This window comes from Nematolebias whitei, chromosome 7, assembly GCF_014905685.2.
Source record: "Nematolebias whitei isolate Nwh7 chromosome 7, NemWhi1, whole genome shotgun sequence".
Taxonomy (NCBI): domain Eukaryota; kingdom Metazoa; phylum Chordata; class Actinopteri; order Cyprinodontiformes; family Rivulidae; genus Nematolebias; species Nematolebias whitei.
In genome coordinates, this window is record NC_056504.1 from 41643496 (window position 1) to 41659557 (window position 16062).

Genomic DNA, 16062 nt, shown 5'->3' on the forward strand with positions numbered 1-16062 from the left:
TGAAAACAGCAGCTCAGACTGAGGAAGTCTCTTGGATGAGAGACGAACGTTTCTACATTTTTTTTTGCTTTGTTTTGTTTTTTGTTTTTTTGAATGTCCAGAGGACCAGATTGAACTTTCTTGGATTTTTCTACCTGGATTATTGAGCATGCATCAGGATAAAAAATAAAATGTTATTCTAAGTTTTTTTTTATTTATTTATTTTAATAAGGGGGGCTTTTCAGTCTCAAATACCCTAAAACTGTTTGGGCCAAGGCTTTAAAGTTAACTGAGCATTTCCTGTTATTTTCTCATTCACACTTCTCATTATGTCATATTAAGCTTGATTTATGGAAATTTTTAGGTGTCTTGTTGGTTTTTTGCGTGTTTCTCAGTGCAACAATTATTTGCCCCCCCCCCCCCCAACAAGCGTCGTCTCAATTCGAACATGTAAATCCCTTTTCTCTCTGCTATAAGCCTCCATCTTCATAAGCTATAACATAAAAAAACAAAACTAAGTCACATTTTTACAGCAACTCCTGATGCTGATGGTCAGAGTGGAGTTGGACAGCAGATTGTCAAATTACATTGTGCAAGCAGCTTCCCCTACTGGAGAACTCTAGAAATACTGTATATAAAAAAAAAAATTAATTAGTTCTTCCTCTTTTTCTTTTCTTTGTAATTTCAGGTGCATACTTAAAAAAAACAAACATACAATAAAAGAAACAAAAGAATAACGAGGGCAATATATGAAACATGTAAAGGAAGCTTTCCATTTGAGATAACTCAAAACCAACTCACTTATTGAAATACATCTAACAAAAAATTCAAGTATGATATTGCAGCTTGTATAGTCGGTGTCAATAAATAGATTTATGTAATGTATAGATGAGATCATAGTGGATCCAGGCAGTATTATGACTCGTTTATTTAAGTACTTTTTATACTGACTTGCTGCTTTTATGTGTGGAAAAAAATATAGAGTGGAAATAAATCCAATATATATATATTTGTAATAAAACTGAATAATTTCTACTGTGTTATTTATCTGAATGTGGAAAAACATGTTTGTTGCATCAAGTTTGATTTGTTTTCTTGACTCGCATTCAGTTATAATGTAGGGATAAATCAGTGGGTTAAAGCTGTGTATACAAAGATGTCACACTCCCTTTTAGCTACTTTTTTCTGTTTAACTCCTGTGAATTGACACTTCAGAACTAGAATCAGAATCAGAATGCCTTTATTGTCATTATACGCAAATACAATGAAATTAAGAGCCACTCCTTTTTTCAGTGCAAAAACATGCTTAAGAAAAACGCACACTAAAAATATAAAAAATGTAACGCAACATATTTGTGAAATCTGAATTTTGGCTGTAATATGGTGGATTTTGGCATTTTATTTAATTTAGTTTAACTTTGACAGATCATGAGTCATCACAAACTTGTACATGAAAAGCAAATAAGCCCAAGCACTTTGATAACAGTTTATCTGTTTTAAATTGTGCTCTACAAATAAAGATGACTTGACTTGACTTGACCTAATCAAACCGTCCTAGAAACCATTGCTTTGAATCATTGTGTGGATCACAGAAGATGTTTTTTCTTTTATTTTAAGGGTTATCAAGCCAGAGGAGGGGAAAAAACTCGCTGATTCCTGGGGTGCTGCCTTCATGGAGTCTTCTGCCAAGGAGAACGAGGTAATGGTGTAAATCCTCGCCGTTTACTTCGCGTGAAGTTTAGACACAGGTTCACAACCTGAAACCCAGTTTTCCTTCAACACAGACTGCTGTGGAGGTTTTCAAGAGAATCATTTTGGAGATGGAGAAGGCTGACGGGAACGCACCTCCAGAGGAGAAGAAGTGTGCAGTGATGTAAAAGTTGATCCAGGAACATCAGTAGTAAGCTAATTTACTGGAGTCAGGCGGCACAACGTCACCAGCTTACCAATTGTGACCTCATCGATGCAACGCTGCTGCAGTGGAACAGTTCTTCTCCGTTGTTGTGATACCAGATTAATTTAGAGAACGAAGCAGCTGTTCATACAGTTGTTACCAAATGCAACTATTATCATGGGAAGAGGTTTCTAGAGCAGGATCTATCTTTTTTTTCCCCCCCAGCCAAAAAATATAAACAGTTTTCTTAAAAAAATTAAAATATAATCTGGAAAAAGATTGTGCTTTTGATTTAAACCCGTATTTTCTGAGAAGAAAAATCCTTAGCAAAACTTCCTTTAAAAGTTTGAGACTTCATCGTGTGTCCTTCTGGCTCCTGTTTGAGTTGATGTACAGTGAAGGCTGGTTCCTAACTTTTGCATACGTTTGTTGTATTTCAGCAACTTCTTTGAGTCACATTGCTTTAAATGTGCTGTTCCTTGTTTTCTCAGTTCATGGATTTTCTTGAACACAAAGAAAGCTCACTGTAGTTTCAGTTTTCACTGTAATCATATCGACTCATCTTCAGGTACTTCTCACCAACGAGCCACGGAGCTGTGTCATCAGGACTATGACCGTACATCTGACAACTATGCCAAGATCCTCCTCCTTTGTTTTTGTAGTTTATTTTCTTCCTGTAAACTGTAATATAAAGATGTTTCCTTATGTACAATACTTAGTGTAGATTGGAATAGATCTTTATGTACCAGTTAGGCCCTTTTTTATACAATAGAATATTAGAAATTGATTGGGTACCATTGATATTTGACCTGATGCAAGTTTGTGCTCGTTTCTTGTAAGTAGAGCTCAACCTTATGTGCGCATCAAAATTCTAAACTTTGTTGATTTTCAGTTTTTTAAATGCATTTTAACATTTCATGTCTGTAAAGATGCTGAAGTTAGATCATTAATTTTAAGTTGTTCATACATGCCTGAGGTGGTTGTAGCCTATTAAATTGTCACTGCCAGACACTTAATTTTTTTCCCCATAAAACCTGAAGCCTATATGACAACTGTAGATTATTTTTTATTTTTGCCAGATGCCTCATGTTGTACCTGTAGTGACCATTTCTTACATTACCAGGTGATTTACGTTAACGGTGAAATGATGGAAAATTGCAGATAGCTGAGCAGAAGCTGGTGATGCTGTGTCTTGTGCCTTACAGATTTTCAAACTCCCTCATCAGCTTCATTTTTGACACAAGGTGCTTGTTTTTTTTTTTTTGACACCCTGGGTGCAGATGTTGTGCACCTGAACACCGTTATTCGCTTGTGGGTCAAAAGTAATTCAGAAATCTTGCTGTAAACCGTTTTGTAAATAAATAAATCCGTTATTCAATGGATGCGTCTAATTTGGCGGCATTGCTGAGGTTGATGGATGTAATTTGTTTATTTTTGACAAACTTTATTGTAAATGGTTATTCTAAAAATAGGAAAAAAATCTGAAATATGAACAAATTAGTAAAAATAAACTCAAATGTTTTTTTTAATTGTTTTTGAGGATAAACGATACAAAATTTTTGAAGACTGATGCAGTTTAACTTGTTAAATTTGAAATGTTTTCTCATTTCAAATGACTAAAGACAAGCTTGTGGTTTAGATCAACTTGAGAAACATGTTTGTTACTCATGAAGATTTAAGAAAACGCTAATTTAAACTGCTTTATTACCAGAAACAACTTTTATCAACCATTTGATATCTATAGAAAACAACTTTCTCCTTCATGGAAAGCACATTTTCTAACTAAGGCTGAGTGAAAAAGTTAAAAACAAATGAAAGCCCATTAAAATTTCTATTTTTCTCCTGTTCGGTCTTTTAAGTCTGCAAAGAAAAAGGAGTGAAACAATGCTGTAATTTTTTGTGACCTAATTGCGCTATAAGTTTAGATTATTATTTTCCTAACACAACAAATCCTTGAGATCCAACATTTTGGATTCGCTCAAGTGATAAAACACCAGCCGAGCAATGTGAATGCATTCAGTGCAGAGGAGAACACAAGTCAAACCCTTAGAATCTCAGGGGTGTCAAACTCACAAAAGGGGCCCAAAATTAAAACCTTTTTCAAACTAAGGGCCAATTTCAGAAACGGCACTAACTCAAATCAGATACCCAACATCTTTTCTTTGTTACAGGTTCCTCAACAAGAGTTTTGATTGGTCTCATTTGATGTTCTGTTGTGCTTTCGACATCATAATTAAAGATTACTGAAAAAATTCAAGAGATAGAAAAGCATTTTATGTTTCACATATCTTGCGGTCAGATAAGATGTCAACGAGGGCCACATTTGGCCCCCGGGCCTTGAGTTTGACACGCATGATCAATAAACAGAATGGCATCAAAAAGATCAGTGATAATCCTCTTTTAGCAAATGTCACAAGTCTAAACGCATTATGTATGGGTTAACCCTTGGATGCATGAATGACCAATACCTCCATTCTTCCATGAGTGGGGTCAAAAATGACCCCAATAAGAATCAATGTGTTTTTGCAATGAATTTAAAAGCTGTCTTTAATTTCTGTTAAAGGCGATTATATTTATTATATTTGGGTCAACAAAAAACTTATTTTACATTTAACATGCTTTTTCACAACTTTTTATAACATTTTTTCCACAAGAAATAACATCAAAAATCTTCAAAATTATTGTTAGTATGTCCATCTGTCTGAAGGACGAAAAAGAGGATGAACATACGACCAGAACACTGTCCACTCACATGTGCCCACAAACGTCTTTTCTCTATTCACTGTGTGCAGTTGTCACAAACTATTTGCTTTTGGCTGGGACCACTGCACACTGGGGTACTGCATTTCCAGCACCAATTGGTGGTTTTGCAATCTTTGTTTCTTGGATACATCTGGCACCTCTTTCTCTTCTGTTGGCCCTCTGTGCCTCTCTCCTGTTACTTGTTTGCAACTTTTGTCACTCCACACCTTCCAATTGCTTCAGTGATGTACAGTATGTTAGTATGTTCAGGGTACCTTGGTTGTGTAGAGGACTCCCAAAGAGCACACAGATTGGTACATCCCAATTCTTCTCACTTCCTGCAAGAATGGTCAATCCAATGAAGGCCATGAGCTCCTCTTTGCTTAGATTTTTCCACTCTTTTCCTCTGTTTGTTGCGACTCTTCTTCCCTCCATGTTTGTGCACGTCAACACCTCTTCTAATATACTATCAGTAATTAAAAGCTTTCATGCATCTATCTGAGAGATGGTGCAAAACCCAGGTGCAGGCCCTGACCAACTTCTCAGTAAATTGTGGCTTGGTGTTTTAGCCTGAGTAGGAGATAACTCTGTCCAGTAAGAGCCCTTGTGGCTCGTTCTGTTGGACACAATATCAATTCCCTCTTTGGAGGACTCAGAGGACTCCTCCATGTCTGACTGATCTTGTTCGACAGAGGCAGGTTGGTTCCCAGGCAGCCTGACATGTCCAGGTGGACAATAATCTGTATCCTCTACATCTAAGATGTCAGACCCCGAGTCAGTCCCACCTATGGGCTCTTCATCCCATCCATTCAGGATCATTTCTCGAGCAAGGTCTTCAGGTATCCTAGCTGTCCTCCAAGAAGCCATGATAGTCTAGGTGAGAAAACAAAACAGACAACGTTTGAATGACACAAAACTATAAATCAATATGTAGCTATCTAAGTAAATGTCTGGACATTTATATGTAAGTAAAGGTACATACATGCATGTGTACACACACACCAATCAATATTCAATAATGATACAATAGGTTACCTAACAGGTTAGCATTTGTTACAAGGAATTGTGAATATGAGTCTCTACACAACAAGTGCAGTAATATCAGCTGGCTTACTAAGCTAGTGTAATGAGTACTAACATTACTACTAATATTATTTTGTAGTTAGCTAACTAGTGTCTACTTTGTTGACAAACATGATATTCTATCACAGAAAAGTCATGGAGTTGATAAATGATGATAATACTTACATGTATGCTTCTGTGTCAAACTGATCTCCTGGTGGTGAGACTGCAGGTATCAAATGTGTAAGTGGGACAGAAAATATATCCTGATAGTCACAGTTGGTAAGAATCAAAGTTTCTCAAAGCAAACCCTTGAGATTCTGTAGGAAATGCTTGGGGTCATTTTTGACCCCGCTTATGAAAAACTGGGGTAGTGACACAAAAACTGCAATTTCTTAAAATGTATAAAAACATTAAAAAAAAAATCCAAATGGCTTGAAGTCACAAACATGTTTCATGAGGAATACCTGGAATATGGAAGAGAAAAAACTTTTAATTTCAGAGATTTTGAAGAATAACAACCCTCGGGGTCATTTTTGACCCCACTTATGCATCTAAAGGAATTATTGACCGAAGGGGATCTTACCTCAATTTGTAAATGTAGAAGCCTTTAAATGAAATGTGCATATTCAAGATCTAAAATGAATTATAACTGCTCTCAGTTCAAGCTCTTTTAATTCACTTGCTGACAGTACTTGGGGTTTATGTAAATAGAAAATGTGAGAAATGAACTGTTTTTACTGTAATAATACTGTATGTTGTGTGAAAGTCTATAGTCTCTTATTTCGTTATACTTTTGATTCATGTCAGAAAGATATTCTTGATATCTTGCAATAATCTAAAGTTCTGGCTTTCTAGAGTGTTTCAAAGTTTTTTCTTTAGAATTTGGCTGCTTTATTAACTTATCACTTATTAATTTTAGTCCAGTTCTTGTTCCTGACTATTAAAACAGGAAAGTGTACAAATAGAGTACAGATATGAAAGACTTCTGGAAAGCTTAAAGACTATTGACCTAAAATATTTAAAAATTATATAGAATGTTGCTCCATGGATGCAAAATGCAAAATAAATAAATAAATAAATAGCATTAGTTTAAAACTTTTGCACAGTACTGTTTAACGCTTTACCGTAATCCCTATAGACGTTTTCTCTTAAACACAATTTTGGTACCAATGCGTTTTTCTCTATTTAAGATTTTTGAAATCTCAACTTGCAGTAAAGTCACTGTGTTAAAGTGATTTATCTTCTCACTGATTGGAGGTAATAATCGCAAAATAAATGCGCACTATTTTGTTGTTGCGGCACAACCACAGTTATTACGGTAACCGCTACATTTAGCGGAAGAAGATCTTCCGTGCTTTGTGAGGTCCGTCAGTCTAAGAAAAGCCTCTCAGCTAATGGAACATGGAGTGTGTGAGTTAAACTGCTTGCTGCTAGATGTATAAATATATATTTATATACATATATTAACACATAGCCTGTCCACTTTAATAAAATGACTGAATACTAAAAACACGCTAACGTTAGCTGCTAGTCAATTAGCGAGCTAATTCGTGTTAGTTTTGGAGCTAACTGTGTGTAAGGCTAGGACAGAAAGAAAAGCGAAATATAAGTACAACTTTTAAAACAACTGTTTTCACAGTGCTTAATGAAGTTTAATCCAAGCAACTCGTGTCTAATAAAAGCCTTGGCCGAAATAAATAAAAAGTCACATCAACTGGCTCCTTAACTGATTATGACGTTAGCTAGCAAGCTAACATCCTCATTATACAAACGAAGTATCGTTTTTTTTTTTTTTTAGAGCCAGTATTATTTTAAATTGTTTTGAGAAGTTTTAGACTTGGTCGTATATCAAGTGTCAGCTAACTTGTTGCGACAGCAGGGAGTGAAGCAGTTTGATGTTTAACCAGTTTGTTGACTGATATAAAGTACAGTTAGCCGCATCCTTAGTCATAAAACTATAAACAGTTTTTGTCTCAGACGCGACCTGCGGTGAGGGACTGAACTCGACACATGACACCTGGAATACGTCAAAGATTACAGGACTAATTTAGAGCAGTTTAAAGTTTTATCCAGTCTGTCTACACTGGACCAATAGTTTTAACTGGGCCGAGGTTCTTCTCACTAGTTACTCAGTAATATACAAAGTACAGTCAATGGTTTTTGTACCACATATAAAGAGATGTGAAATACTCCAGAATAAAATAGTGATAAAAAGGCTACTGAAATACATAAAGGTTTAGGCTTATTCTCTTATTTATTCTTCGTTCACTTACAAATAATTGGGCATGTTCAGTATTAACTGTTTTAGTCAAATTTACCTTTTTAAAACAATATTAAATATACTTATAATATATACAGAGGACGTGACTCAACCTTGTTGGATTTATCTACCTGGATTACTGAGCATTCATCATGACAGTACTATATATATATATATATATATATATATATATATATATATATTTGTGCAGTCAGTTTTAATCAATCGATTAATTTTATTCGAAATGGACATAGCGGGCATAAGCTGCATACACATTGCGTCACCTTTTGATTTATTTAAAAATACAAACAAGTTATTCATTCTTATCCTGAAATGGGGAAAAAGTAATTTTCAGCTTTGGTTCATGTAAAATGTTGTTATAAATTATTATCAGGCTTTACACTAATTTATTTGCTTTGCTTTTTTCTTTCTTTCCGTGTAATCAAGGCTGACTAATATAATTAATTAATAACCAGCCGGGACTAGTACAAACGCCGAGCTAACTGGCCTTTCTCACAGAAACATACATTTTCTGAACCTTATTGGTATTTTTCAGAACCTTATTGGTATTTTTCAGATTCCAGTAACTATTGATGATCTCGAGGGCAAAAAGGACCCATTCATTGACGGTAATTGGTTTAAATCTATTAGTTATTTAGAGTAGAAACACTGCCAGAGGAGTGTCTTCATTCATCTCGTTCTTGTTTTTTTAGATCGCGACAACAACGTGTACACCAGGTTTATGAAGTCCCACCGTTGTTATGATCTTGTACCTACGAGTTCCAAATTAGTTGTATTTGATACTTCACTCCAGGTAAAACAGATTCACATATATAAAGATATAAAAATTGCTCTTCCTGAATTATTTGCGCTAATCGTTTTCCAGGTGAAGAAGGCGTTCTTTGCTCTTGTTTCTAATGGGGTAAGAGCAGCACCGCTGTGGGACAGTAACAAGCAGTGCTTTGTGGGTAAGAGCAATTTTCATTCATGTTTTGTGGCATAAACACAAATAAGTACCGGTAATACTCTTTTTGTTTCTCTCTTTTCTGTGGCTTCAGGTATGTTAACCATCACAGACTTTATTAACATTCTTCACCGTTATTACAAGTCTCCTTTGGTAAGATGATTATTGTCTTATAGTTGAATATATCAAACTAAAATTGTAATAATCTTTTTTGATGTAAAATCATAAAAATACCCAATTTTTTATTATTTCTCTGGATCCATAACCCATTTTGTTACTTTCATCTTTTAGGTTCAGATATACGAGTTGGAAGAACACAAAATCGAAACATGGAGAGGTGCGAATATTAATTAACATACGAACATGAAGATAAATCTTTTTATTCATTAGAATTAATTAATTTTCTTTTCTTCTTTATATCAGAGTTGTACCTTCAAGACTCCTTTAAGCCTTTGGTTTGCATATCTCCCAATGCAAGGTAAGCAGCAGTAGCTTTGACAAGCTTCTGTCTTTCCTTTGCCTTCGTTTTGTTGCCAAATGTCTTTTTTATGAACATGTATGTTTTATTCCCAGTTTAGCTTGAGCTATACTCTATCCTTATTTGGACTTTCATCTGCTACACCTAATGAAGTTGATTATATTCTCGTCATGCAGATAAAAATATATTTGTAGGAATCGTTTTTATTTTTGTCTACATTTTTTACTTTTGTTTGTGAAGTTGCTAGTTTTTTTAAGACCCAAACAGATGATGAACAAGCACAATGTTGTTTCCTTCCTTCAACATGTCTCTGGAAAACTAACGCCATTAGATCTCTCTTACCTTGCTCTCCTGTTGTGCCACAGTTTGTATGATGCAGTTTCATCTCTGCTGAAGAACAAGATTCACAGATTGCCTGTAATTGACCCCCTCACAGGGAACACACTTTATATTCTCACGCACAAGAGGATTCTTAAGTTTCTGAAGCTTTTTGTAAGTTTTATTAATCAACATATGTGACTCATCACATCGAACCAAGGATTAAATCTGAATGGTCAAAATGTCGAAGCACATTTTCAGATTCCTGTTTTTTTTAAGCTGCATTTTGATACCTGGATTATCCTGATATCAAGCGGTGCCAGAGATATGGCTTGATTTGTCTTGCTAACTGGGGATACCCCTACTTAATTGGTCTGAATCCTGTTTTTGGATTTCTTGTCGTGATTTGAAAGAGGAAATCTCCAACCATATTGGAACATAGGGATTTCCCAGCTGGCGGTACGGTGGTACAGTTGGTAGAGCTGTTTCCTCTCAACAAAAAGGGTGGAGTTTGCATGCTCTCTCTATGCATGTGTGGGTTTTCTCCAAGTACTCCGGTTTCCTCCCACACACCAAAAACATGCATGTTAGGCTGATTGGTAACTCCCTAGGTGTGAGTGAGAGAGTGAATGGATATTGGTCTCCATGTGTCCCTGTGATGGACAGGAGACCTGTCCAGGGTGTCCCCCGCCTCTCACACAGTGAAGGCTGGACATGGACACCAGTGACCCCTGCGACCCGTAAAGGAAGACGCAGGTAAAGATGATGGAAGGATGGATTTATTTCCCAGCTGTAAATAAAACCTTTGCTAAGGTGAAAGTAGCAAGAATATAAGGCTTTTCTGTTCAGCATCTTTTAGTTGTTGGTACTGTTCAGAAAAGTGCTTCAAAATATTCCTAACAATTATATTTTGGCCATTTTATTCAAGTTATCCATAGAAAAGTTATTTATTTATCAACTTATGACAACATTCAAAAGTAGTTAATATTTCAACCAATGCATTATAGCTGCCTATATCTCAACAAACCACTTTGTGACAATCCTTGATTTGATGTGATGGGTCACATACATTTATTATGGTATTTTAATTTTATTTTTCTTATAAGAAGAGAAACATCATATAAAAACACCAATTCTATGAAGGCTTTCATTAAGTGTATGTCATCTTTTGTATTTAGATATCAGAGATGCCGAGACCCGCTTTCTTAAAGCAAACTTTAGAGGAACTGAATATCGGGACATTCCAAAACATAGCAGTGGTCCGTGCGGACACGCCTCTGTACACGGCACTGGGTATTTTTGTTGAGCAGCGAGTGTCCGCGCTCCCTGTTGTGGATGATAAAGGTATGCAGGCTGGTTGAAATCACGTCTCTGGTTTTGTTTTAATAACCTGTTGAATTCATTTATTGTTTTTCTGCTGTCTCGCAGGTCGAGTGGTGGACATATACTCGAAGTTTGATGTTATAGTAAGTAAAACACACGCTTTGCCTACAACTGGCTGCATTAACAAAATCTTATCCATCGTTGACCAAAATTCTTTCATAACCTTTAATATTTTACAAGAAAATGGGCGTTGTGCCTTATTGCTATGAGGCTTTTTTTTTCCTCTTCAAATTCACATGCATACATTGAAAAAATATCCTGTGCAGATACAATTGTTCCAAAAAGCATTTTCTTCAGAGCAAGTGTGAAATATTGTTAATCCTGTAAGTTTACTCAAATCAACTTGGTATCAGACAGTGCTTTAAAAACTCAATACACAAAGTGTTGTGTTTCCTTGACTGATGAAGCCTTCTGGATGGAAGGTGAAACGTTTCAGCACAAAAACAAAGAAACTGTCCAAATGACCTGACTGAAAATTGTTGGATTGTATACCTGGATTATTGCGCATGGACTTTGTTGGTTTTGAACTAGTTTGACACGACTGTTGACGAGGAAGAGGGCCGGCACCGGAGGAGGGGGCGTGCCAAAGAGACCATCTTGGCACCAACATAACTGGTTTGTTCCACTTTGGAGTAAGCTGTTGGGAGGAGAATCAGTTTTGTGTTGTGCGTTTCCTTGACTGATGAAGCCTTCTGGATGGAAGGTGAAACAATTCAGGACAAAAAAAAAGCAACTGTCCAGATGACCTGACTAAAAATTGTTGGATTGTATACCTGGATTATTGAGCATGAACTTTGTTGGTTAAATACAAGAAGCCTTCATTGTGACTGGGATCATCATAGGTCACAAGAAGGTGAAGTGGTGGTGCAGAATGAATGCATGCTGGGATATTTCCTCACACTGAAGTGAAACAAGTGTTTGTAGAATTGAGAAATCACATTCAGAGTCACAAAGACTCCTACTGATAACTTGTCTGGTCACTGGCACAAATGTTGTAGGGTAGCAGCAGAGGGAAGATTTAGCCTTTAGCACACTTTTAAACAGCTAGAAGTCATCAGTCAGGACAAATAAACCATGAGTATAAACATATCAGCTTCCCATTATTTTGAAGGGCAGAGAAAACCTCATGTTGCAAATTGTTTCCTTTTAAATTATTATTTTTTTTGCTAAATGGCTGATTCTTGTGAGTTTGATAAATAAAAATACCAAAACGCAGGACGCCTCATTCATCATGTTGTTCTTTGCGCAGAATCTGGCAGCAGAGAAGACGTACAACAACCTGGACGTGACGGTGACCAAAGCCTTGAAGCACCGCTCTCAGTACTTCGAGGGAGTGTTGACCTGCAACAGAAACGATACTCTGGAGGCTATAATCAACAGACTGGTGGAGGCCGAGGTGAGGAGTGGAGGTCAATATACCTAACCTCCATTCACACTGCACAACAAAAAACACGTAAAAAACGACTAGTTATATTTTATTACTCAATGGTGAAAGGTATAGAATGGCTGCAGTTATCAGTTCTGATTAGTACTAATGTAAAAACAGACCCAGGTGGACACAGGTCACCTTTTTATATTTGTTGACTGTAGTGTTTTCCATGGAGGCTATAAAACTGACAGCACCAAACTTTAAATCAAAAGAGAAACAGCAGATTGAGTTTTGGCTGTCTACATCATGATGCTTTACTCTTCCTGCTGCGCGGAGCTGATCTAAGTTAATTATGTAGCAAACGTATGGTGTTGAGGGCCGCGCTGGGTTAAATTTGGGGATCTCTGTCCGACGCGCGTTTCTAAACTGACGTCACTCCAGGTCACTTCTTCGTGTCATGATCGGTTTATTCCGCTTCAAATTTCCATGCTTTAAACATTACACAATCTGAGACGCATACTGACCAGGTCCAAACAGTTAATAAATGCTTAATGGCATAACGCTATATGGCATCTTATAACACGGGCAACAGAAAATATGACCCAACTCCCTCATCCATACAAAAGCCAGAACGCCAGTCAGCACGTCATTTATATCTGGTGACAGTCACACACACACACACTGACACACCCTCCACCCAAGTGTCAAAGCTGCGTGCCCACCTGTCAAGTCATGCTACTTATTTCACTAATATGGCTCTTACATAAGTGATCTAATAAAAAAACTAAAAAAGAAATGGTGTTGCTTGTTGTAATATGACTCAGGATTGTTCTCGGTAAAGAAATATTACTTCATGAATGTATTGTCACTCCAGATTTATGAGTAACTCTGGAGCCTTCAGTGCAAAAAAACAAACAAAAAACAGCTTTTGTTTCATTTAGTGGATAAAATATAAATTTGTTTTTCACAGTAATTTAACTGTAAAAAGTGTCTTAATTGTCACGTCACTTCTGGTTTACCTCAAACTTGAGAGGAATTATAACCTAAATTTATTTAATCTTCTTTTTATGTTCCTTGTCAAGCCCAACCCAAAAGACTGATCAGTGTGTCTTTTTCTGGTTTTGTGATCAGTGAAGATTTTAATTTGTGAAGTCAGAATATAATTTAAATTAACACTAAATGACTTTGTTTCTTAATACAATTAAAACCTTATTGACCTTTAGTATCAAAGAACAAATGTGTGCACATTTCATCTTGTTTTTCTCCAGTGTTTAACAAAGCTGAGCTGTGTTTTCCTCCGTCTCCTTCAGGTGCACAGACTAGTGGTGGTGGACGAGCATGAAGTGGTGAAGGGAATCGTTTCCCTTTCAGATATCCTCCAGGCCCTCGTGCTCACCAATGGAGAAGAGGGTAAATGCAGTCCGAAACTCGAGAAACTTGCACCGTTTTAATACAAGCAGCAACATCACGCTTGTTGCAGTTTTATATTGGAAACATTTTATTCCCCCACAGGCACAAATTGAGGGAGGAGTTCTGAATAACTTTTATGTTGAGTTAGTAAAAGGGAGCAAAACAAGCATGTGGGAAAAACAAAATTACAAAAGCACATCGGAGATTCTTCTCATCTCCTGTAACCTACTTGTGAAGACTTCTCTGGAGAAGATGTGAAGTTTTTTTTTTAGCAATACAGCAGCTAATATTTGTAGCAGGAGAGGAAATACAGAACCTTTTTTAAATTGAGCCAAATTCCAAAGAACCTAAGACCTGAAGAGATTTGACAACAGAAGCCTCTGAAGAGTTGTTGTGGCCATTCAGGGTAATCCAGCATCGTTCCCCCTCGTAATCCGTGTTGTGTGATTACAGGCATGCTTCTTAACTACCTTATGCAGCGAAATCCCTTTGAGCTCACGTTGCCAACATTTCGTTTTCTTGTGAAGGTTGAAACCTACAAACAGAGAAAGTTTTGTCTCGGAGCAACATCAGACTGTGGCACGTGAACAGAGTTTTTGCACTGCAGATGTTTTCATAAAGGCTCCTGCTGTAAATATATGAATTATCTCAAGTTGTTTTTATTTCTTGTTCATTTAGCTTGTTTATTCAATTCACTTGGGAAGATTTAACTATCAAATGTTTGTACTCTTCCAACTTGCAAAGACATTGATTAGTTACTCAGGTATTTATTAATTATTTAGTTTAATGTGCCGTTGGAACGAAACACCTTGGAAAGTCATTTTAGTTATTTTTAAAATTATGACATGAAAAACGTATGACCGCAGTCTGAATCGTTCTTGGGGTTTTTGCACGTTTTAGCTTCCAGGCTTGTTTTTCCCCCTTAAAAACAGCTGAATGTTTGCTTTTCCTTTTGTTATTCATGCTGTTGTGAAGACAAACGGCACAGTGACGACCTGGGAGAAAACTTTCCAGAAACGGACCGACCTGGTTAAAGAAAATAATCATTCTTCTGCGTTTTGTCGATTCTCATGTTTGTTGACATTTTGTGTTGTCATGTCTAAGTCAGCGTGAAATGGATTGTTATAATTTATCGTTTCTGCTTCTGGATCATATTTTAGGTTTCAGTGTCATGCGAGAGATTTACTTCTTATTTCAGTTCTGGAAAACAAGTTTATTGCATAAAGTTTAATTCAACAATTTATCTCATTGAGTTTTTCTCTTGTTAACCGTGTTACGTTTTGTTTAGTTACAGTCAGTGACGACAATCAGAACATCTAATATTTTAATTATTTAGCATTTTATTCACTGAGTTTAGAGTCATAGTCACTAAATCTCACTAAACACCAGCATTAGTTGTGAGCAACATTCTGTGTTTTGCTTTTGTACAACAAATTGTGCATGTAAATGCAGTTTTTGTACTAGTACGCACTGACATTTTAATTTAAAAGATGACCAATAAAAGTCCTTGACACTTTCTTACTTTCTTCCAGTAAATGTTTTCATTCTCAAACACTCACTAAAGAACTGGTGGGCTTATTTTTGCTTTATTGACCTAATAAATCTTTCCACTGTAGGATTACATAAACCACCTTTTGAACGCTTAAATGTTTTTTGTAAACTTTTTGATATAGTCTTCTATAGGAACATAAACGTGTTGTTAAAGCTGCTGTAAAACCAAATGTTAGGGACTGGAAAAGAAATCGAGTAAAAACTGACCATGTAGAAAAGTAACTTCTTGTAACTTGATACAAAGCACAGTTACAATGTTCACATATAGCTCAGGGCTGTTCAAAGTGCGGCCCGCGGGCCATTTGTGGCCCTTGGAGTGATTTTTTTTGTGGCCCACGACTGCAAGGCTTAAAAATTTGAATCACATGGAGACCTGCAAATTTAATGGTGATACTTTTTTAAATAAGATCTTTAGGTTTAACGGCAAAACATTAAAAAAAAAAGTTTTCGAAATAAGCAATATGACATGCAACACAAACGTTTTGCTGTACGGTAATTATTTTTTGTTGTTTTGTTTTCCATTTCACGGTACAAAGCACCACAAACTTTGACTGACTTCTACCAAAAAGACACTTGAATAATAATTCATAAAATTTGGCTAAGTATAGCAAGTGATAAAAAAATTAAATTGCAGTTGATTTAATGATCG

The 16062-nt window shown here is 36.3% G+C and overlaps 2 protein-coding genes across 4 annotated transcripts in view; both read left to right on the plus strand.

The window, feature by feature from the left end:
- The window catches only part of rhebl1 (Ras homolog, mTORC1 binding like 1), a 7378-nt gene extending 4779 nt beyond the window's left edge, over positions 1-2599 (plus strand). The window contains exons 7-9 of one of the 2 annotated variants that reach the window (XM_037679577.1): positions 1597-1678; positions 1764-1879; positions 2442-2599. In XM_037679577.1, coding sequence (XP_037535505.1) covers positions 1597-1678; positions 1764-1856 — 175 coding nt within the window. In that variant the 3' untranslated portion in view covers positions 1857-1879; positions 2442-2599. Of the gene's footprint in view, positions 1-1596; positions 1679-1763 lie in introns of both variants that reach the window. The other variant, XM_037679576.1, reaches the window with a different exon arrangement.
- A 4421-nt stretch (positions 2600-7020) lies between these two features.
- prkag1 (protein kinase, AMP-activated, gamma 1 non-catalytic subunit) lies at positions 7021-15249 on the plus strand. Of its 2 annotated transcripts, XM_037679580.1 has the most exons (13): positions 7021-7090; positions 8518-8569; positions 8654-8754; positions 8827-8908; positions 8999-9057; positions 9196-9241; positions 9328-9382; positions 9748-9874; positions 10879-11044; positions 11129-11166; positions 12333-12479; positions 13763-13862; positions 13965-15249. In XM_037679580.1, the coding sequence occupies exons 1-13, from the start codon at positions 7082-7084 to the stop codon at positions 13973-13975; spliced, it is 993 nt and encodes a 330-aa protein (XP_037535508.1). In that variant the 5' UTR covers positions 7021-7081; the 3' UTR covers positions 13976-15249. The 2 variants fall into 2 exon arrangements, with proteins under 2 accessions (XP_037535508.1, XP_037535507.1); XM_037679579.1 differs by having other exon boundaries at positions 13763-15249.
- The last annotated feature ends 813 nt before the right edge of the window (positions 15250-16062 follow it).